Below are 22,400 nucleotides of genomic sequence, written 5' to 3' on the forward strand. Positions count from 1 at the left end.
ACTTGAGACTTATAGGAAGATTGTATTCTCAAATCTTTTAAGAATCAGTCAAAAAATTTTTTTTAGTTTTAAAAACTTAAAATACATATGATTGCAAAATATTGAAAGATTGAAAAGAGTTGATAATTTTGGTCTTGTGATAGATCAATTAATAATAATTAATAACATGTACTATAGATAAAACAGGAATATATTTTGACTCCCCTTTTAAGCTTGTTGTTTAATAATCCAAACTTTTTTCATGAACCAGATATAGATCCAGAGGCCAATATTTTACATGCTGGTTATTAAACTGTTGTCACAGCCCTCCTGTTTCACTACTATGTAAGCAGAGGTTGTCAAAGACTTCAGTGAAGGGCGAGATAGTAAATGTTTTAGGCTCTGTGGGCCATAGAATTTCTATCATGGCTACTCAACTCTGCTATTGTAATTGAAAAGCAAGCATAAGAATAAACAGATGGGCATGGCTGTGCTTTAGTAAAACCTTGTAAAAATCAGTAGCAGCCAGGGCATAGTTTGCTGACCACTAATCTAAATAGTTTTAGAACGGACTATGGCTCAAATAGTCTGAAATCTTAGTTACTGTTTTTGGTAAATTATGTCCCTCAACTTTTAACTCATAAGAAGAAACATCAGTTACACTGTGGTGTATATTTTTCAGGTATCTTGAATATGTAGTTATCTTAAAGAGTAGAGCAATTAAGAGCCGGGGATTTAGCTCAGTGGTTCCACCACCTGCCTCGAAAGCACAAGGTCCCGAGTTCGATCCCCGGTACCAAAAACAAACAAACATAGAATCTTGTTAGGTTAACTTTTAGTTGGCAATCCAAGTTACACTTGGAACCCTTGTCATTTAAAACCCACTGCCTCCCAGTCAGTATCTTTCAAAAGTTTGGTTAAAATACTATGTACAAATACCTGGAGGAAGTACAGTTTGTTTGCCTCTCTAGATGCACTAAACTGGGCTAATCCCAGAAAAGCAGAAAGCTGCCAGTATAACTAGACTAAATGGTTTTGGTTTCCTGTGGGGTAGCCTTTACTGAATGGTTCTGTTTTATGATGCCTGTCTTTATTAAGAGGAGAATAGTAAGAAACAGCCCTCTGTAACTCATTGATATTTGTTTTGAGAAGATACTATTCAGGATGTTGTTAGTTGTCCTCACATATTTTCCTTATAAAATCTTCGGAGAAATTTCACTGTTGGTAATAATTCAATAATTATAAATCAATAATAATTATGCATCCTTTGAGAAAAATGGTTTATTTTCTTACAGAGTTTATGATTTTATCTAACTGATCTGTGGCAGTGGAGGGGAGTGTCAACTTGATTAGCTTTGGGGTTCACCTGGAAGATTGGTAGAGCACACTTCTGGGTGTTTCTAGGGGGTCGTGGAGTCAGATTTGGGGTACTATGTATGGTCCCCGGCTCATTTCCTGGTTTCCACTGTTCTCCTGCTCTACTTCCCCAGCTGTGAACTGAGCAGCTTTACTCTGCATGCTCTTCCACCACAATGTTTCTCCCTTGTAATCCACTAATCGTGGACTGAATCCCTTTAAAATGCAAGCCAAATTAAATCTCTCCTTTAAGTTGGGTGTGTCGGGTTTTGTATCAGTGATAGGAAAGCTGACTAATACATGATCAAACTATGTGTTTCATATTGAACACGAGAAAATGTAAAACTAAATTTGTAGGCCACCCCATATCAAGTTTAGGCCTGGCCCAATGTACCTTAGTTCACAAACTTAATTTGTGCTACAGTTTTGGAAAAGATGGCCACGTTTATGTTTGTGTGGGAAAGGTAGCCATGGTTGTTTGTCACCTGATGCAGAGTTTACAAACAAAAACAAAATTTTGCCATATGGCTTCTGTTTGAGAACCAAATTGTTTGCAAATGAAAGTGTTTCTGAACCAAGGTACCACTGTATTTTATCTGTCTTTTACATTGCTCCTTTCCTTCATATGTCCTTATAGTTTATTTCCTCATCCTATGTTTTATATAGCCTTGTGAGCCAATTAACTGCTTAGTCATTTTTTTAAAACTCGGCCTAACTTTACAATCAAATAGAAAGGACACTATCAAGAAAGTGAACAGACATCTCGAGAATAGGGGGAAATTTTTGCAAATCACCTGATAAGAGATTTCTATCTAGAATATATTAAAAACTAATAATTTAATATTAAAAACAACCCATTTTTACAATGGGCAAAGAATCTAGGCATTTCTCTAAAAATGATGTACAAATGGCTGATAAATACATGAAAAGACATGTGAATCAGAACCACTAGAATTGCTACAATCAGAAGACAGATGGTCAGAAGTGTTGCCTCAGCTTAGGGGAAATTAGAAACTTCATACACTGTTGGGGAAAATGTGAAATGATACAGCCATGTTGGGAAACAGTGGCAGAACCTCGAGGAGTAAGTATAGATTTACTATATGATCCAGGAATTCCATTCCATTCCTACTTAAAGAGAAGTGAAATATGGCTACACTAAAAGCTGGGTGAGAATGTTCATAACATCACTATTTGTAATAACTAAAAGGCGAAACCCAAATATCTATTGACTAATAAATGATGAATAATGGGATGAATATTATTCAACCATGAAAAAAGAAATGAATTATTGATAGATGCTACAACATTAGGTGAGAAACATGCTGAGACATAAACTAATCATAAAAGCCATCTATGATTCCTTTCACATGAAATGTCCAAAATAGGTAGATCCACAAAAACAAATACTATGGTTATTTTGGTGATTTCCTAAGGTTGGCAAGATTGAGGAGAAATGAAAAGTGACTGCTAAGAGGTACAGGATTTTTTTTTTTTTTTTGAAGTAATGAAAAAGTTCTGAAGTTGATTGTATTGATGGTTCTACAGATCTGTGAATATACTAAAAATGATTGAATTATACACTTTAAATGTACTAACAATATCTCAAAGTTGTTGTATAAGTGTATGTGCTTAAAATATAAGATTTTATAAACATCTGTAAGTCATGCAAATCAGCTGTTTAAGAATACAAAATAAGTACTTCCAAATCCTTTTGAGGTGTATTACTATTAATATTTATTTTCCTTTAAACTTTATATTGGAATATGATTCCTAGTGGTGAGTGAAATAAGTCATTCTATCAGAAATGGCACGTGTTGATGTGTTATGTTATACATCACCTATGTAATGTATAAACATTATTGTTTTATTGGGGAAATTATTAGGAGGCTAAGATGGACGTATATACCATTCAGAAATTTGTAGTTTTTAATCTCTGCCAGTGAGTAGATAGTAACAGCTTTATTGGCTATTATATGAGTTATATTTAACATTGAGTTCAAAGAGCAGAAATCCTTTGGAAGACTAAAGACAATGAAGTTGTTCCCTTTCTCGCGCCCAGTGATATTCTTTGACATCTATTTCAGCTCCCGTTATTTTCACTGGAAAATGAACTTGTGTGTAATTCTGCTGATCCTAATTTTCATGGTACCTTTTTACATTGGCTATTTTGTTGTGAGCAACATCCGACTATGTGAGTATTTCACCTGCTCATTTTAGCACATAGATGAGTATTCTTGGGGATTAGGGTTGGGGACAACTTCATTCCTACATTACTTTCATAGCTGCTACTATTTGGAGGCACCTCCCTGCACCTTATGAACATTGAATGGATGATTAGGTTATTTGTCCTCCCAAAGCTTTATCCCTGCTGCTACTGTAATGTCTCTTTTAACTCACTCCGCATCTTAATTTTGTCCAAGTTTCTTTCATGGTGGGAAGGACACCTTCACTAAAAAATTGTATAATTCCATCATTCATTTGCCAAGTAAAGAAGCCAACTAAATATTAATTAGCATAAGCTCCTATTTTGGGGGGGTTACTGGGAATTGAACTCAGGACCTTGTGCTTGTGAAGCAGGCGCAGCACCATTGAACTAAATCCCTGGCCCTCTTTTTTTTTTTTTTTTTTTTTTTGGTACCAGGGATCGAACTCTGGTCCTTGCGCCTGCATAGCAGGTGGCAGAACCACTGAGCTAAATCCCTGGCCCTATAAGCTCCTATTTTTATAGAGCAAGCTCTTTAATATGTTTTTGCTAACAGCCTCATCTCCTCTGTCTTAGTGCATAAACAGCGACTGCCTATTTCCTGTCTCTTATGGTTGACATTTATGTATTTCTTCTGGAAACTGGGAGATCCATTTCCCATTCTCAGCCCAAAGCATGGTGAGTATATGGAAAATGAGGGAGTGAGAAGAGGGTTGGTTAATTTTTAATTTTGAAAAAAATGTTTTTTAAACTTCTGGTTGTGGGAAATACAGCACATTTTTTCTCTAAAATGTCTAATTTTTAACCAAATTTTCTCCTTCATTCTAAAGGGTATCAAGTGCTGGTTTTGGAACAGACATCTATAATTCTAGAGGAGTTTTTGACCTTGACTTAGTGAAAACATTTCAAGGGTTTGAGAGACATAGAAAGATGTTCTTAATTTAAATGTCCTGATAATACATCCAGAATTACGGGAATATATGCATTAGCCATCTTTCTGTTACTATAACAAAATACCTGAGGTAATCACCTTTGGCTCATAGTTTTGGTACATAGTCACTTGGCCTGTTGATTTTGGCCTGTAGTGGGAGAGGAAGCTGCTCACCTCATAGCAGTCAGGCAGCAAAGAAAAGAGAGGCTGGGGTCTCTGTTCCTTTCATGAGCATGCCTGCCTATGACCAGAAGACTTCCAACGAGGCCCCTCTTCTTACAGGATCCACTGCCTCCCGACAGTGCCAGGAGCTGGGGACCAAGCCTTAAACACGTGGGCCTCTGGGGGGACACTTATCCTAATCGTAGTAGTATGTTTATTTGGAGGTGATACATTGATAAGCTTTTATCAGATTTCCAAAGAAGTCTGTGACCCAAAGGTAAATGGCCATTGTTCAAATGATGACAAAAATCATCTTTAGGGTAGTGTGCATGCCTGTAGTCTCAGCAACTTGGAAGACTGAGGCAGGAGGATCACTTGAGACCATGAGTTTGAGACCAGCCTATGTAACACAATAAGACACCCCACCACCACCATTGACTTTAGGGAGTTTTTTTTTTTTCTGCTGTACGAGAGATTGAATCTAGGGCCTTCTCATCCAGGCTTTTTTTTTTAAGGTTTTTATTTTGAGAAAGTGTCTCGCTAAGTTGCCCAGACTGGGCTCAAATTTGTGATCCTCCTACCTCAGCCTCCCAGAATGCTGGGATTACAGGCATGGGCCACCATGCCCAGTGGGAATGTATTTATTTAGGGAGTGAGAGCTTACATAAAATGCTCACAATGAGTAGATAAAGAAAAGATTTCCAAAAATCAGTCTTTAACCAAAAAAAAAAAAATTCATTTTAAATACAAGAATTTTAGCAGAGTGAGCCCTAATTTCTGTTTAAAAACAGCGAACAAAAATCTCTCGTGTAACAAGTCCTTCCAGAATATACTTCAGAAGTTTGTATGAGTATATGAAGTATATACACCTTTCATCCATCACTTTTTCTAAATTCCCTGGGAATATCCTAAAAGGGACACATGGGGAAAGCTAGGGAGCTAGTTTCAGTTTTAATCTTTCCTTCACACTCCAATCATTAGACGTTTTAGTTTTATGTTGGAATTTCAGGTGTCTTTAACCCCTTAAGAAAAGAAAATAGGAAGAAAAGTTTAGTCAGTGCAGTAGCTGAAAAACAGCCAAGCCTACACGGCCACTTCAGAGCTTTCCTGGGACTATCCAAGCAACTAATATGGTTTATTGATGTGGAGGCCTCAAAAACTGTAAGACGCAGAGCTTACAAGGAAAAATACATCTGGTCAGGTGCAGTTGCACATGCCTGTAGTCCCAGCTACTCAGGAGACTGAGGCAGGAGGATCACAAGCTCTTGGTCCTCCTGGGCAACTTAGTAAAACTTTGTCTCAAAATTTTTAAAATAGAATAAAAAGGGCTGAGGGTATAGCTCAGTGGTAGAAGGTCCCTAGATTTGATCCCTGGTACCCCACAATAAAAGTCTGTGAAAGTACTTCCACAATGGCAGAAACTAGGAAAGTTGGGAGGCATTCTACAGTGGAAAAATGCAGACTGAGAGGGCCAGGGATTTAGCTCAGTGGTTCCACTGCCTGCCTCGCAAGCGCAAGGTCCCAAGTTCAATCCCGGTACCAAAAAAAAAAAAAAGAACTTTCAAAATGCAGACTAAGAAAGTGTATAAGGCTAGGAGGAACCTATGTGAGCCGGTGGCAGCGGTGATATGATCTCATAGTCTATTTGATAAGCTCTTTCCATCTATGAATGTTAAACAGGCATAATAATACCCAACTCTTCATAGAAATGCTATTTCTATGAAGTAGTAGATAATATCTATAGATTACTTCAAGCCACAAAAACATATTTAATAAGTCACCAAGTTAAAGGGAATAAAAGTAGAAGAGGTTTTTTTTTCAGTTTTTAATGTGTAATAATTTGTATTAATCCCTTAAATTTTTTTGTTATTGAGTGATTCTGTGTACACATGGTCAACAAATATTTGTTGAACACAAAGATCAATTAAATATGACTCTTTCATGAAAACCAGGAGATATGTGGGAAGTAGAATCAACAATTTAGATGAAGATTTATTCATTCATCACTCTACAAATACCTAATGAGCATCTATTTATATATTAAGTTCTGGACATAAACCATGAGCAAAAAAAATTTGGTTTCTGCCCTTATGAAACTTACAGATTCATGGATGGGACTAGACAATAAAGAGGTAAATTAAAAATAAATAATTGCCAGTTGTGATCATTGTCATCAAGGAGCAAACTGCTGTGATAGAGAATAATGCAGATAGCGATAGCAAATTTAGTACAAGTGATTAGATTCAACCTTTCCAAGGAAGTAATATTTAAGCTGAGGTTTAATGGAAGGCCCAGCAAGAAGGCACAGGAGACTTCGAGTAACGCCCCAAAGTAGGAAAGATCGTAAGAAATGGAATGGAGACTAGATATGTAGATTTTTTATTTTAGTGGCTAGATAGTTGATACTTTTTTGCAAAATAGGCAGTGCAGAAGAGGAAACAAGTGGTGGGGGAGTGATTTCACTTTGGAATATGTTGAATATGAGTTGCCCATACACATCCAGGTTGTGTTTAACAAGCAAACACAAAAGTCAGGAGCTTAAGAGAAAGGTACCAGTGTGTCAGTTCTCATGGAGGGAATTCTCTGAACCTAAAAAATTAGATATCATCAACTAAGTGCTATGAGATAAAGCTGGAAAAGTTGGAGAGATCGCCCAAGGAAAAATGTGTAGACTGTTATGAAAGAGAAAATTTTGGACATGCTAAGCAAGAAGAAACCAAGAAAAAGCAACTAGAGAAATAAAAGGGAAATTCTGGGGAAATAATGTTATAAAAGCCATGAAGGGAAAATAATTTTAAATAAGGATACAGTGTCACAAAAAAATAAGGATAAGTGATACTCAACTTCCCTGGCAGCCTCAGCAAGGCCTTCCCCTTCCCCCAGAGTGGGGCTGGGCCACAGCCTGCCTGCTCCCACTCCACTTGGAAAAGTGAGGGCCATGCCCACCTGACCACCCCTCTCAAAAAAGTAGGAGAAAGTGGAGAATGGCTACAGGGAATGGTCCCTTGCTGTGGAAACTGATTTAGAGCCTGGAGCAGGCCCCAGTGGTCCAGGTGACAAAAGAGATAGTTTGTTGCCAAAAATACTGCTTCCTCCAGGAAGTTGCCAGTGAGCTGGAAATTCCCACTGTTAGAAACTGTAAGGCCTTGTTGCTATAGACACCCACCTGTCTGTGGTCAGAGCGCCATTCGGTTGCAGAAGCAAGCCAGGCTGGGGAAGTTTAGAGGAGTTCTTAATGTTTGAGCAGCTTCTAAGCTGCTCTAAGGCTCTAGGGAAACCCAGGGCACAGCCTCCATACTGCCTTACACTGTGGCTAGTATTGTTGCTCACCATGACCTCAGTAACCTCTTTTCAGAGCTTTGCTTTTATTTCCAAATAATACAAGTAGCTTCATCAAGAAAGCAACAGACACACAGAGGAAGAGACAGGGAGAATGGTTGGAAAATGACATTGAATTTGTAAGCAGTAGAAAAATCCCTGACCATAATGTTATAAAGGTTAAGAGCCCAAGCTCTGGAGCTAGACTGTTTCTGAATCCTGACTCTGCTACTTACTCTACTTAACTAGCTGTGTGGCTTTCACTCAGTTACTTAACCTCTCTAGGCCTATGTTTCTTCATCTGTAAAATGAGGCTTTCAATAATATCTGCCTCATAAGGTTGTTAAGAGGATTAAATTAGGTTTTATATATGAAATGCTTAAAACAGTACCTAGAACATAACAAGTACTTGATTAATGTTACCTGTTATACTGCCGGTATGATTATTAGTGAAAGCAGTTTCATTCAGTGTAAAAGAATGAGATGAGTGCTAGGCCTGGTGGTGTACGCATATAATCCCAGCACTCTGGAGGCGGAGGCTGGATTGAGAGCTTGGCACCAGTCCGGCCTACATGGTGAGACCCTGCGTCAACAAGAATAGGATGAAAGCCAGTTGCCGTCAGTGGCGGGATGAACTGGGGGTTGAGGAAGAGGGGACAGTTCTTTCAAGAAGCTGAGCTGTTATGGGTGAAATAAAACCTAGAGGTGAACTTAAAGCCACGAACAGGCTTTTTCTAGGAAATAGACTTAAAACTAAAGGAAAAGAACTGGTGGAAAGATTGAAGATACAAAGGGCAGGGACAGGTGATGGAACAAGATTCTGGAGGATGTAAGAGGGATTGAATAAGATCGACAGCATAGATGGCAACATCTCAGCTTTGCTTTGTTTTAGTGAGGTTTTACGTTTATTAAAGGCAGGAAAAGAAATGTGCTGGCCGAGTGAATTTGGACCAAGTAGGGAAAAAAGTACACTCTACAAACTTTAGAGAGAAAGAAACACAAAGTGCCCCATAGGGCCTTACCTCCTAGCTGGCGCTGCCAATTATGTTGCCGGGTTTTGGGGTGCTGGAGTCTCCTTCTAGAGTTGGTTTCCAGGTTCTTTCCAGCCTGAGCAAAGAATTGGTCAATGTAAGTGCAGAAGGTAGCAAGGTTTTACATTTACTAAAGGGAGGAAGAGAAACATGCTCCACAGAACAAGTTTGGGCCAAGTAAAGGTAGGAAAAAAGTATACTGTACAGCATGAGAGCAGATTACTGTGAAAGAGAACACAGTAGCCCAGAAGTCTTAGCTTTGGTTACCATCTGCTCTGAGGGAGAAAGTTTGAGAGGATGATTGCAGTTGTAAATAGTTATGCTAGAGTGAAGATGATAAATTCTAATAGCTTATGTTTTTACAGTAAGGGCATTGACTAAGGAGAAGGACAAATGTGAGAAAATGGATTAAAGTGTATCTCTGAGAGGAATGGAGAGAGATGACTGACCATGGGCAAAATAACGGTTACTCAGTGTGTGAGCTAAGACTGGAGACCATATATATGTAATGCACCATTGGTCACATGTAGACCAGTTGTGTGGGTATTTTAGGCAGCCCAGGCATGGCCTTGGGGAGGCAGAGCATTTGGTGTAGTGAGGGGATTGTAGAATCAGTGCTTCCAAAGGAGGAGAGGGTAGGAGATTGAGAGGCCTGGTGAGAGAAGTTGAAGCAAGCAAGACTGGAGTCCAAGCTAGGGAAGAAGGGAAAAACAAAAGATGAGAGGCCAGAGGTTGCACTGGGCCACAGAGCCAGTGAACCAGGTGTAGTGGACAAAAAGGAGCAAGAGGACTGGAGTAGGAGGGGAGGGCCCTCCTCAGATGGGGGATTGGTGTTTAAATGCTCAAAGCTGACAATACCTGAATGCCAGCTTGGCATTTGGCCATAGGAGTCGATGACTGAAGTAAATTCTATCCTAAAAATAGGAAGTGAAAACTAGTGGTTTTTTCTGTGATGCCAAACTTTCTGGCATTGCTTGCTCTCATTTATCCCAAATACATCCCCTAGCAGCATGTATTTTAACTGCTGAATGATTTTCAGCACTCTCAAATGAGAGAAAACAGTTGATAATTAGAACGCAACTGATCATCTACAATTCGTGTTTTTCCCTTTGACTTACCATCCATCTATAAATTCAGCCCGTTTGTTAGATGCATTGTGTTTACTGGATGCAAAAAGGAATAAAGCATAAGCTAAAGGCATACTCCTAAAAGGGAAATGCTGTATCTGGAGTATCTAGTACCAAGTGTTACTTGTTATCCATGCTTTTCTAGATTTACTTTCCTAATTTTGTTTGCTCAGAGCTTTTACTGAAAGTATTTTACTTTCACACTAACGATAATAAACTGTCAGTAAGTGTTATTTACAGTTCTTGTTATTACTTTACTGTTATCATCGCCCAATAAAGGAGATGGTTCCAAAGCACGTAAGACAGGAAGAAACCGTCAGTCGACGTGTAGATAGTTATCACAGAGAAGCCACACATTAATATTTAAAAGTTGGCTTGTGTGAGGGAGTTCTGTGTGATAGTTGTTTTCAGTAGTATTTCCTTCTGCAGTAGGGATGAGCCATTATATCTGTGTTGCCTGTTGTTAATGTTATTTGATGTTTTTAGGGATCTTGTCCATAGAACAGCTTATCAGCCGAGTAGGTGTGATTGGGGTGACTCTAATGGCTCTGCTTTCTGGATTTGGTGCTGTCAACTGCCCATACACATACATGTCCTACTTCCTCAGGTAATGCGCACTTTGTCTCTCTTCTTTTTCTTCCCTATTACTTGAATACATACGTTAAGTAGGAAAGGTGACGTATGTTTCTGAACCTGGAATCTTTCTAAGTAAGTCTTATAACTTGTATTGCCTATGTTATTTGCCCTACATTCATTTATTTTTAAATGGCAGATTTTGTCCCCTCATCCCCACTTTCTAAAGGCACATTTCTAGTGGACAGCAGTGTGAAGTATTCCCAGCTTTAGGAAATCAGTTTCCTCCTAGAAGTAGAATAGAAGACAATGCCAAGTAAAAATATGTTTAAACTTAACATCCAAAATGTCACTGAATCCAAGCTGAGAAAGAGTAAGAGAACTGATTACCCTTTGCTGCCCTAAAACCCCATAAGATCTAAGAAATATCAATGAGAGCATTTTAGCTTATTATGGTCATTTTAATGTTTTCTAGAAAAAGCCAGGTCCTTCAGTTACTGGCTAATAATTAGGATTTGTATGTTTCTCCAGGTGACTTGTGACAAGCCCAAGGGTCAGAGCCCAAAACCTTGCTAACAGTTTATACTTCTTGCAGGAATGTGACTGACACAGATATTCTAGCCCTAGAACGGCGACTGCTTCAAACCATGGATGTGATCATAAGCAAAAAGAAAAGGTAAGAGCAGCACATGAAAGAACTTGTATTCTGTTAGAATTTCTCAACAAAATTTGACTATTTGGTGCTAGCAAGTAATTTCATCTCTTTTTTTTTTAGTATGTGTTTGCAGTTCATGCAGTTTACAGTCATCTTGGGGAGTGGTCACATATACATATCACATTGTTTTTCTTTAATCCCTTTCCCCTTGCCTCCCCTCCCCTCTCCCCTCCTCCTCAGGTTCCCCTATCCCCTTTTGTGTATTTGTTGATATTATTTGCCTTAGCTCATGTTATGTTATATAGTGTTTACATTAATTGGGGTTATTAGGTTCCTGAACATGGCACATCTTTATTCCTTTCATTTCCTCTTCCCTTCTTCCTCACCTCTCACCTTTTTTCCCTTGAACCACTTCCCAATTGCAAGAGATCCATCCTTTTGTCCCTTTCTATCCATCCTTTATCGTTTTCTTTGTTTGTACTTTGCCTTGCTCAAATGAGAGATACCATATGGTATTAAACTTGTATGTGATTTATTTCATTCAACGCTCTATTTTCCAGGTGCATCCATTTTCTTACATGTGTCTCCAGTATGTCATTCTTTATAGCCAAGTGGTATTCCAGTATATATAAATACCACATTTTCTTTACCCAATCATGTTGCTTGGTATAGAGGCTGCTTCCAAAATTTAGCTATTACAAATTGTGCGGCTATAAGCATTGCCATGCATGTATCGCCATAGTATTAGGACTTAAATTCTTTGGGGAAGATACCTAGCGGGGGGTGGGGGGCATAGCTGGATCATATGGAATTTCTAATTTCAATTCTTTTGAGAAATATCCATACTGATTTCCATAATAGTTGTACTAGTTTGTGTTTCCACCAACAATGCAGGAAGCTTCCTTTTTTACCACAGCAGCACCAGTAATTGTTACTGTTTGATTTCCTAATGATTGCCATTCTTACCAGAGTAAGATGGAATCTTAGTGTTATTTTAATTTGCATTTCTCCAAGGGCCAGAGATGTTGAACATTTTTGCATGTACTTGTTGAACATTTGTATTTCTTCCTCTGTGAAGTATCTGTTCCATTTCTTGACTGGGTCTTTAATTTTAAGTGGTATAATTTTTTTGAGTTCTTTGTATATTCTAGATATTAGTTCTCCATCTAAGGAGTAGCTGGCAATTTTTTTTCCGTTCTGTAGGTTGTCTCTTCACTCTACAGATTGATTCTTTTTCTGTACAGAAGATTTTTATTCTGATATAATCCCATTTGTTGAATCTTGCTATTTCTTGTGCGATTGAGGTTCTGTTTAGAATCCTTTCCTACACCTATGTCTTCAAGTGTTTACCTATTTTACCTTCCAGAAGGTTTAACATTTCTGTTTTAATGTTTAGATCTTTGATCCATTTTTATTTTAATTTAGTGTATGGTGAGAGATAAGGGTCCAGTTTCATTCTTCTACAAACAGATAACCAGTTTTCCCAGGACCACTTGCTTAATGGGCTGTCTTTCCTCCAACATTTGCTTTTGGACCCTTTGTCAGAGATCAACTAGTTGAATATGTCTGGGGAAGTTTCTGTATCCTCATTTCTGTTCCCTTGATCCACATGTCTGTTTTTGTTCCTGTACCATGCCTTTTTTATCACTGTTGTTTTGTAGTATTGCTTGAAGTCAGGTATTGCTATGCCTCTTGGTTTGCTCTTATTGCCCAAAATTACTTGTCCTATTCTGGATCTCTTCGGGTTCCATATAAATTTTAGGATTGTTTTCTCTAGATCTGTAAAGTATACTGTTGGTATTGAATCTGTGTAACAGTTTTGGAAGTATGGCTATTTTGACAATACTGGTTCTGCCTATCCAGGAGCAAGGGACATCTTTACATTTTCTGATGTCCTCTTCAGTCTCTTTCTTCAGAGTACTGTAGTTTTCTTTGTAGAAGTTTTTCACTTTCCTGGTTAGGTTAATTTCTAGATATTTCATTTTCTTGAAGTGACTATAATGTTATTGTTTTCATAATTTCCTTCTAATCCCGTTCATTGTTGGTATACACAAATGCTAATGATTTTTGTGTGTTCTTATATCCTGCTACTTTGCTGAAGTTGGTTATTCTAAGAGTTTTTTGGTGGAGTTCTTTGGTCTTCTTTTTGGTTTTTTGGGTGTTGTTGTTGTTGTTGTTTGGGTTTGGGTTTTTTTTGGTACTGGGGATCGAACTGGGGACCCTGCACTTGTGAGGCAGGTGGGTCTTTGTTCTATGTAGAGTATCATGTTATCTGCAAATAACAATAATTTAAGTTTTTCCTTTCCTATATATATCTCTATCTTTTATTTCTTTCTCTTGCCTAATTGCTCTGGCTAACGTTTCAACTACTGTGTTGACTAGAAGAAGTGATAGTGGACATCCTTGAATTTTAAACTCTTTTCTTATATTTGGGAAATTTTCTTCCATAATTTCTGTAACCATGTTAGTGAATCTATCAGTGCTATCTTGTAGTTTTTCTCTAACTCTCATTAGCTTTAGATTGGTCTTCTCATTGTCATCTAGTAGCTGCTTGATAGTTTTCTCTTGTTCTCTTATTTTCTTTTTGGCTTCTTTGAGCTCTTTATCATAATTCACTATTTTGTCCTCAGTATCAGACGCTCTGTCTTCACATTGGTCATTTCTGCAGTATATGAATTCTATACTGTTTTTTATTTCAGGTATTTGTCTGACATCTTTTCGAGGATTTCATATTCTTGTTGAATCTCTCATTCAAATTTTGAACTCTCTTGATTATCTCCTCCAATTTTTTATCTATTTCCCAAAAATTCACCATGGGCATATTGAGTGTAATTGCTGTGAACTTTTGGTTCATTTCCTCTTTGAACTCATCTATTTTCTTCATCCCTTCTATGAACTTTTCATAGTTTTTACTACCTGGTATTTGTTTGCTTCTCCCTTGTGATCACTTGCTCTGCCTAGGGGGAGTTTAGGGGGTGAGAAAATCTTCCATTTCCTTGTTTCTTCATTCTCCTACTTATATTTGTGCTTATTCTTTTTAAAAAATTTTATGTGGCCCCCTCTTTTTCTGCCTGGGTGAGGTTACTGCAGGCTGGGTATAGGAGACCTGAGGAGAGTTTATGGCTTATATGGAGCTTTTTAGTAGGATGTTGCCTCCCTATGAATAATTTTCAGCTTTGTATTGCAGTGCTAGTATTTACTCCTTCTGTTATCTGATTTCAACTCTGTCCCTGTGTTTGGCCAAAAGAATTGATTTTATTTATAACAGCATTCACAGATTCAGTCTTACAACTATATGATAGTCCTTGCAGTTACTCTTCCCCCCTTTGTCTATTCTCCATGCACACTGTGACAGTTTATTATGTGTGGTTCCTCAGCAGTGAGGTAGGTGAGGTGGGGAGGGGAGAAGAGGGGTGGGTGTTTGGATGAATAGTGTCAGGCCCTGAGAGAGAGGTTTGAAAGGAAGACTAGTGGTAGATGAGAAGAAAAGATTAACGTGGGTTCTGATTTTATTGGAATTCTTTTAGTTGAGCTGAAGGTTTAATATTGAGAGTTTTCAGAGGATATTTTGTGGGGCCAAGGGTGAGATACAGGGGAAAGGTGGTTCACTTGTGATTGAGGAAAGCTATGTGGTTATCAGCACTTGCTGATAGGGAGGACAGTAAGCTAGGTAAAATATGGAAGAGCCAAAGGCTTAGGATGGGGAAGATCGAGGAATTAATACTAGTGAGGATAGGAGTGAGTATGAGGGGGCTGAGTATGGCAAATTTTAAAACTTGGGAGATGGAGTTTACATGATTGGAAAAAGAATAGAGATATATGTTAATAATAATGTCACGAGGGCTTAAGGTGAAGAAACTAGATAAAGAGCTGAGACGAGGGAGAGAACCTAGACACCTATTAAATCTGAGCCAATGAAAGACTATACGTTACTAAATAACTCAAGAAACATACAAAAACTTAAGCCAATAATCTGTTTTCCAATAGATATCCCAGTGAGACATTGCTTCTTTGCCATAGTGTTTGAGTGTTCAGCTCCTCTGATCCCTCCACTACAAAACGGGGGTTAGCTCAAACTCGGAACCTCTTTCTGCCAGGTTGCAGGCATTCTTGCAGAGTCTGATCCAGTCCGAGCTCTCAGGTTAGGAACTCACTGTCCTTCTCCCTGTGTAGTGGTGGATTTGGCAGATAAGTTCAGTAACACTAAGTTGTCCATTGAGTCAGGATTATTCCTATGCAGTCAATCCAACTATAGCAGTAACAGGCTAATCCGTTACAGGGGTGTCTATCAGGGCTAGTCAAGAAACAACATACCATAAAACCCTGTTTTGGGTCTCCCTTTAGAAGTGGAAACACAGCGCCAATGTGAGCCTCCAATCCTGTGTAACTCCAGGCTGAAACTGGTGTCTGATTGCGGGAACCTAGCCTGTGATCAGCAGTCCCTGCCTGTCAGCAGAACCCCCTCCAGTCTGTTCTCTAACTACCAGCGGTCTCCCGTGACTGTCCTTCCCTCATGTACTTGGCAGTGTGAAGCTGCCAGCACCCAGCCAGCCCTTCCCCACAGTGGCATCCCTGCCATCTCCTGCTCTGTGCAACTGTGTCTAACACTTGTACCACAGTCACCAACCATTGCCTCTGGAGGGCCACTCAGGCAGCAGTGTCTCAGGTTCTTCCCACTGTCTCTTAACTGCTCCCGATGCAGTTTTCTGTGAGAGAAAAGTTACTAGTTTCACTTTGCTTCCTAGCTGGCAGCCAACCACTGCCATCCACAGCGCCATAGTTTCTCCTCTGTGGTGTGGGCCACCTCTTCTGTATCACTTCATTCTATTTTCTTCTCCTCTATCAGTTGCCTGTCCTTGTTCCTGTGTACCCTCCCTTCATTTCAGTTCCTCTCCAAGCCACTGTCCTCCAGAACTAGTCACTTTGTCGTGGAGAAGCAGAACTGCTGGCACTCACTGCTCCGCCATCTTGTCTCCCCTCATTTTTATTATGGAGTAAATTATTATCAAAGAGTTAGTGTCTACTCTTACTCTTACATGAAAGAAAACATTCAAATTTGACCTTATTTCCTGAATTTAGGTATTTCTCTTTAGATAAGTTGTTAGAATAACTTATATTTGAAGACTAGACTTTTTTTTTTTTTGCTTGAATTCCTTTATTGGTACATTTTAGGTGTACAATTCATTTACATTCATCATTGGGTGCTTGTACCTGTACATGATGAATCTTGATTCTTATTTTTTCCCCATTACCTGTGCGCCCTTCCCCCCCTCCACCCTTCCCTATTTACATAGACTTTGTTTCCATTTTTTTCTTTTCTCATAATTTTTGCTTTCCCTTCTTTCCTTTCCCCTTCCCCTCCCACTTCCCCTACCTACCCCTTTGGACCTTATAATTTGAAATAGGAAGAATAGGTTTTATAAAATATATTGTTCTACATTTTAAAAAACCTTTTCATGGCCAGGGATTTAGCTCAGTGGTTTCACCGCCTGCTGCGCAAGCCCAAGGACCCGAGTTCAATCCCCAGTACAAAAAATAAATAAATAAAAATAAAAAAACCTTTTCATGCTTGACGTACATCTTTAATTTTCTTTTCTTCTACTACTTAAACTCCTTCAGGTCTTCTGGTCATTTTTATTATCAAAAAAGTACTTTAAAAATAAACAAGAAATGATCAAAAAATATAGTTAGTGTTTAAATTTTTTAAAGTTATTACCATAGAAGATACATTGCCATCAACACCCCTCAAAATCCTCCCCCTTGCTTCAAACACACTTATCCCATCATTCTTGCTACTTTCTGAAGCAGTTCTGGAAGTCCTTTTTCATGAGTGTCTTTACGAGGTATGATCAAAACCTTAGTGAATGCTGCTGCTGAGTGCCATAACAGCAGAAAGGCAGTCTTATAGAAACATTATAATGTATCTCTATCCACCTGTTTAACAGAGGCACCATGCAACTTCTGGCTCTCCTCCAAACTCAAAGTCACTATGAGCAGTTGACATTTTGAATTGATTCAGGACGTGAAGGCAGCTATGACAGCGCAACTGGAGACAGGAAAAGACTTCCAAAACTGCATCAGAAAGTGGCAAAAGGAATGATGGGACAAGTGTATTTGAGGGGAAGGGGAATATTTTGAGGGGGTTTAATATCAATGTGTCTTTCATATAATAAATTTTTTAAATTTACATATCACATGTTTTGCTCGCATCTCATTTGTTTTCAGAGTGGGATGTCATAGAAATCTGTATCATGGTAGACAGACATGCTTTGAAATCAGACTGTCTGACTTGAATCATTGATCTGCACATTACACTGTGGCCTCACCTATAAAAATGAAGACAATAATATAGTAAGACTTGTAGAGCCCATAGAACAGTGAGCCACACCTCGCTGAGGACAACTACTGAGCTTATTAATAACCTTTGCAGGATAATTTGGTTTTCATATCTTGCCTTTGGAAAGTGGATGAAACTGGGCTTTAAGAGTCTGTGCTTTCTTGATAAGGTTTTATGTGTTCTTTTATTTCAGGATGGCAATGGCACGGAGAACTATGTTCCAGAGGGGAGAGGTGCATAACAAGCCATCGGGATTCTGGGGAATATTAAAGAGTGTTACTACTTCAGCTCCAGGAAGTGAAAGTATCCTTTATCCTTCTGCTTGATTCTTTCTATGCTCTGGAGCAAGGGCAGAACAAAATAGTCTTGGGGTAATCCCTTCTAAGGTGCCTGACCGCGTCAGAGTCCAAACTGGCCAGGGCTAGGCTTAGGAAATACAATGTGTATTAAGTTATCTTTGCAACACCCCTAAAAGATCATAACACCATTTTCTTTGAGCTGACGAGGTCTTAAAAAGTCAGTATTTCCATTTTATAGGTGAGAAAATTATCCCAGAGGGTTAAGTCATACCATAGTTTTGTGGCAACTCTAGAAACAGAACTATGGCCTCCTCTTCATAGTTCTTTCCACTACACTGTTATATTTCTCAACCCTGAAGAAACACCACAAAACGTAATGGCTCACTAAAATAGATGGTTTGTGTTTGGTGTGGTAAGTGCCCATTTTTAAGTATCTCTGCTTCTCCAGCAATTTTTTGGTTCAAAAGTCAAGATGATTGGATTAATAGATTGTTCCTGGCCTACCTAGTTTAAATGTGTTGAACTAATTCGCAAGTTGAATAATCAAATTGCTATGTGGCTCCCAGGCTATGAGTTTAAAACTATCAAGGACTAAGAATCAGACATATACTCGCTTTCTTCTCTGGACTAGGGAAATACAGTCCCTTTTGTTTCAGTTGAAGGAGAAGGATATAATGTATTGGTACGAATTATGACTTAGGTCCTTCTGGTATCAAACTCATAAGACTAAGGCCAAAGAAAGGCAAGATGATGATGGCAGAGAAAGAAAAAGGAATAATTTAATCCCAAAACATTGACTTCATGTCTCCTATTCCCAGGCAAAGTGCTAAGTGATAGAGGGGTGAGTAGAGTACTATATAACCTCTCCTTAAGGAGAGACAGATGTCACTAGTTCAGTCCTGTTGTTAGGTGGTTTAGATGTTCCCAAGCACAGCCACTGTTGAGGAAGGAACTAAGAACATTTGTTGATTTTGGTAATAATAGGAAAAGTCACTGGAGGAAGATTTGGATTCAAGTCAAAGGTTCTGTTTTAGAAGGGGCTGTCTTCACTGTTTTTATTACTTAAAAGTCCATAAAAACAGGCCCAGGGATTTAGCTCATGGGTTCCGCCACCTACCTCGCAAGCACAAGGTTCCGAGTTTGATCCCTGGTACCAAAAAAAAAAAAAAAAAAAAAAAAATCCATAGAAACCAAATGTGTAATTTTAAGCTACTTAGTAAGTTAACAGATGCATCAAATGATTTAACCTCTCTGAGTCCATTTTCTTTTTTTTTTTTTTTTTTTTTTTTAAGTACCAGGCTTGAACTCGGAACCTAACGCTTGCAAGGCAGGCGCCAGAACCACTGAGCTAAATCCCCGGGCCTCTGAGTCCATTTTTTGAATGAGGAGACTAAGACTACTTACTGAGCTCTTGGAAAATAGCATAGCTTAGTGGAAAGAACAGGCCTTGGAATGGGGCAGATCTCACTTTGCATCCACACCTCTTAGTTGTGTAACTTTAAGTCATTTAACCTCTGAGCTTCACTTTCCTTACCTGTCTCTTGGGATTGTTGGGAGAATAAAAGAAGAGAATGTCTATAAAAGAGCTAAAGAAGGTAACGTCTGTAAACCCCAGCGTGTGTTAGCACTCAATATCAGTTCCCTTTCCAAGCATTATATTTCTTAAGATAATGTAGGAAAGTTAGGCTTTATAGGTGTTAGTACATTGCATGTGACTTCATTAGATAAATAAAGCAAAAAACAAATCGAGAACCATGTGTCTGGGTTGGGAGAAACTGAGTGGAGACCATTGTGGTGATGTTCTCAGCTGTGTCAGAGGCCGGGGAGACTGCTCTGATGTGATGAAGTAGCACTACTGGATCTGAAACTGGACCTGAAAATCCAGCCGGTTCCTAGAGTCTGCTACAGAAAAATAAACAACAGTAAATGCTTTCCTTACTGCTATTTTTTGAAATTTCTCTGTGATTTAAACCTTGATGTCCATTTCGTGCCAGATCTTACTCTTATTCAACAGGAAGTGGATGCTTTGGAAGAACTAAGCAGGCAGCTTTTTCTTGAAACAGCTGATCTATATGCAACCAAGGTATAGAGCCAGGAAACTAAACTGTGATTTTTTTACCAATATGACTGAAGAGAGCTTTTTAGTATCTTATGACCCGGCAGTGCAAGAGACACAGCTTCCTTATAAGCCATGAAGCATTTGAGAATGAGAAATTACTCTTCTTGAGTTTGTTTCTGTCACTGGCAAATCCTCACAGGAACACTGTCTATAATAGAAATTGGCAGGATAGAAGAGAATTTTCACCATCTGTGGTGGTACCATTTCCTACTGACCCGGAATAAAGATGGTGGCTCCTCTGCTTCATTTTATTCCTTTACAAGTTAGTAATATTACTGCCATAGTTTAGCTCTATTTTAAAAGGACTCAGATCAGGAAGTATCCCAACTTTCCTATGTACACCTAAAATACATTATAATTTAAGTATGCAAAATCTTAACAATTGCAAACTTTTTAATCCTTTTTCAGGGTAGCTTCATAGGGGTAGCTACCTAGGGTAGAGGTTAACTAACATAGGCTTTGGAGACAGACCTGAGCCTGCTTACCAGTGCACCTCCCTGAGCAAGTTTATTAGCCTCTCTAACATTCAGTTTTCTCATCTGTAAAATTAAGATATTAGAACAGATTTCCTAAGCATTATGAAGTTTAAGTAGCAATGACCATAAGATATTTGTCCCAGTCTCAGGCTTAAACAGTCAATAAATGTTCGTCACTGTTACTGTTATTATTTTAATATAACCAATAGTGATTTATAGAGGAATTCTTTTGTTGAAGATAAGTTTTCATGAGACTAACCAAATTTTGTGATTATTTTTTCCCCAGGAAAGAATAGAATATTCCAAAACTTTCAAAGGAAAATATTTTAATTTTCTGGGTTACTTTTTCTCCATTTACTGTGTTTGGAAAATTTTCATGGTAAGTACATTTTATCAAGAGTTCAGTGATTTTCCCTGGGGATGACAGCAAGATACAATGAGTTTAATTAGCACATTGAACTCAGTTCCAAATTGAGTTGAGAGAACATGACCTTTCACATCTCTGAGCTCACTCTTTTCTCCCTCCTCCTTTTTTTGAGGATCTAGAAAGGGAGGTTGCATTTTTTTTTTTCCCTGTCAGGAATCATAAGGCCTTAGGTTATGAAACAAAAATTGATTTGTTTCTTGGTTTGCTGTGCTTTCCGTATTACCTGCGTACATAACTCTGTGTAATCCTAGTTCCTACTTTGAGCTCAGAGCAGAAACCACATATCCTTTTTAATTATGTTTGCTAAAAATTTAAGTCTAAAATTCTAAATGTATTTCTGCAGGTACATTCATCTTGCAGGCTTATTGCTCTTATTCTTGTGTAGTTTTCCCTTAATATTTTAATTCTTTGTTTGCATTTTATGTACGTTGGTCTTCACTTCTGGCTCATTTGCTTGTGTTCATGGATTTCAATGTGATCATAGTAAAGACTGATTTGATTTTCCGGCTTGACAAAATCCTTGAAGGAATACTGTCTATAATAGAAATTGGAGGGACAATCAGAAGAGAATTTTCAACATCTATGAAAGTGTTACCTACTAGAGCTGTGTTTGCACAAAGAAGAGCTTTGTTAACATGTTAATGTTGATCAATATAGATTAATAGATTTTCTTTTTTTTATTATTAGTACATGTTTACAGTACATAATGTTTACATTCCTTGTAGGGAATTGGTACATAATACATAATTCTTCTTAATTCCTTTATTCATCTCATTTCCTTTCCCTCCTCCCCCCCTCCACTCATCTCTTGATCCCATTCCATTCTTTTTTATGAATCTAATATTATAATAAATGGAAATCAATAACACTCAGATGATTTTTTAAAATCTTGATTCATTGAGAAAAGATGAATGGAGATAGTATATTCAGGTAGCTAAACTACTGAAAGGTTTTTTTCTTGAGATGTAGCCCCTTAGAGGAGCATATCAGCTATTAACAGCTTTATTATGGTATAATTGACATATTTTAAGCATACAGTTTGGTAAGTTTTGATACGTGTATATATGTGTGCAACAACCAGCACCACAATTCAGATATAGAATGTAGGGCCAGGGATTTAGCTCAGTGGCACCACGCCTGCCTCGCCAAGCACAAGGTCCTGAGTTCAATCCCTGGTACAGAAAAAAAAAGGCTCAGATACAGAATATGTTTATCCATCACTTTCAGAACTCTTCCTGCCTCTTAGTAGGGCCTCTGTCCCACGCCCCCAGCCCCCAGGCACCTGCTCAAGCTGTCAGTAGATATTAATTGATATTTTATATAAGTGTATCCCTTTTCAGTCTGGCTTATTTTACCCAGCATGATTTTTTGAGGTTTCATCAGTGTTATTGTGTATATCAGTAA

General features: G+C 38.4%; 1 protein-coding gene across 4 annotated transcripts in view; it reads left to right on the plus strand.

The window, feature by feature from the left end:
- Nucleotides 1–22,400, plus strand: part of Gphra (golgi pH regulator A) — a 44,764-nt gene that overhangs the window by 12,314 nt on the left and 10,050 nt on the right. For 2 of the 4 annotated variants that reach the window (XM_013075500.3, XM_013075501.3), the window contains exons 4-10: nt 3,423–3,529; nt 4,118–4,219; nt 10,597–10,717; nt 11,279–11,359; nt 17,869–17,978; nt 19,963–20,057; nt 20,856–20,948. In XM_013075500.3, the coding sequence (XP_012930954.1) occupies nt 3,423–3,529; nt 4,118–4,219; nt 10,597–10,717; nt 11,279–11,359; nt 17,869–17,978; nt 19,963–20,057; nt 20,856–20,948 (709 nt within the window). The remainder of the gene's footprint in view (nt 1–3,422; nt 3,530–4,117; nt 4,220–10,596; nt 10,718–11,278; nt 11,360–17,868; nt 17,979–19,962; nt 20,058–20,855; nt 20,949–22,400) is intronic. The other 2 variants (XM_004853902.4, XM_087213353.1) reach the window with 1 other exon arrangement.

Source organism: Heterocephalus glaber, unplaced genomic scaffold, assembly GCF_053883595.1.
Source record: "Heterocephalus glaber isolate CG9 unplaced genomic scaffold, H.glaber_assembly_v1.0 deba00001442, whole genome shotgun sequence".
Lineage (NCBI taxonomy): Eukaryota > Metazoa > Chordata > Mammalia > Rodentia > Bathyergidae > Heterocephalus > Heterocephalus glaber.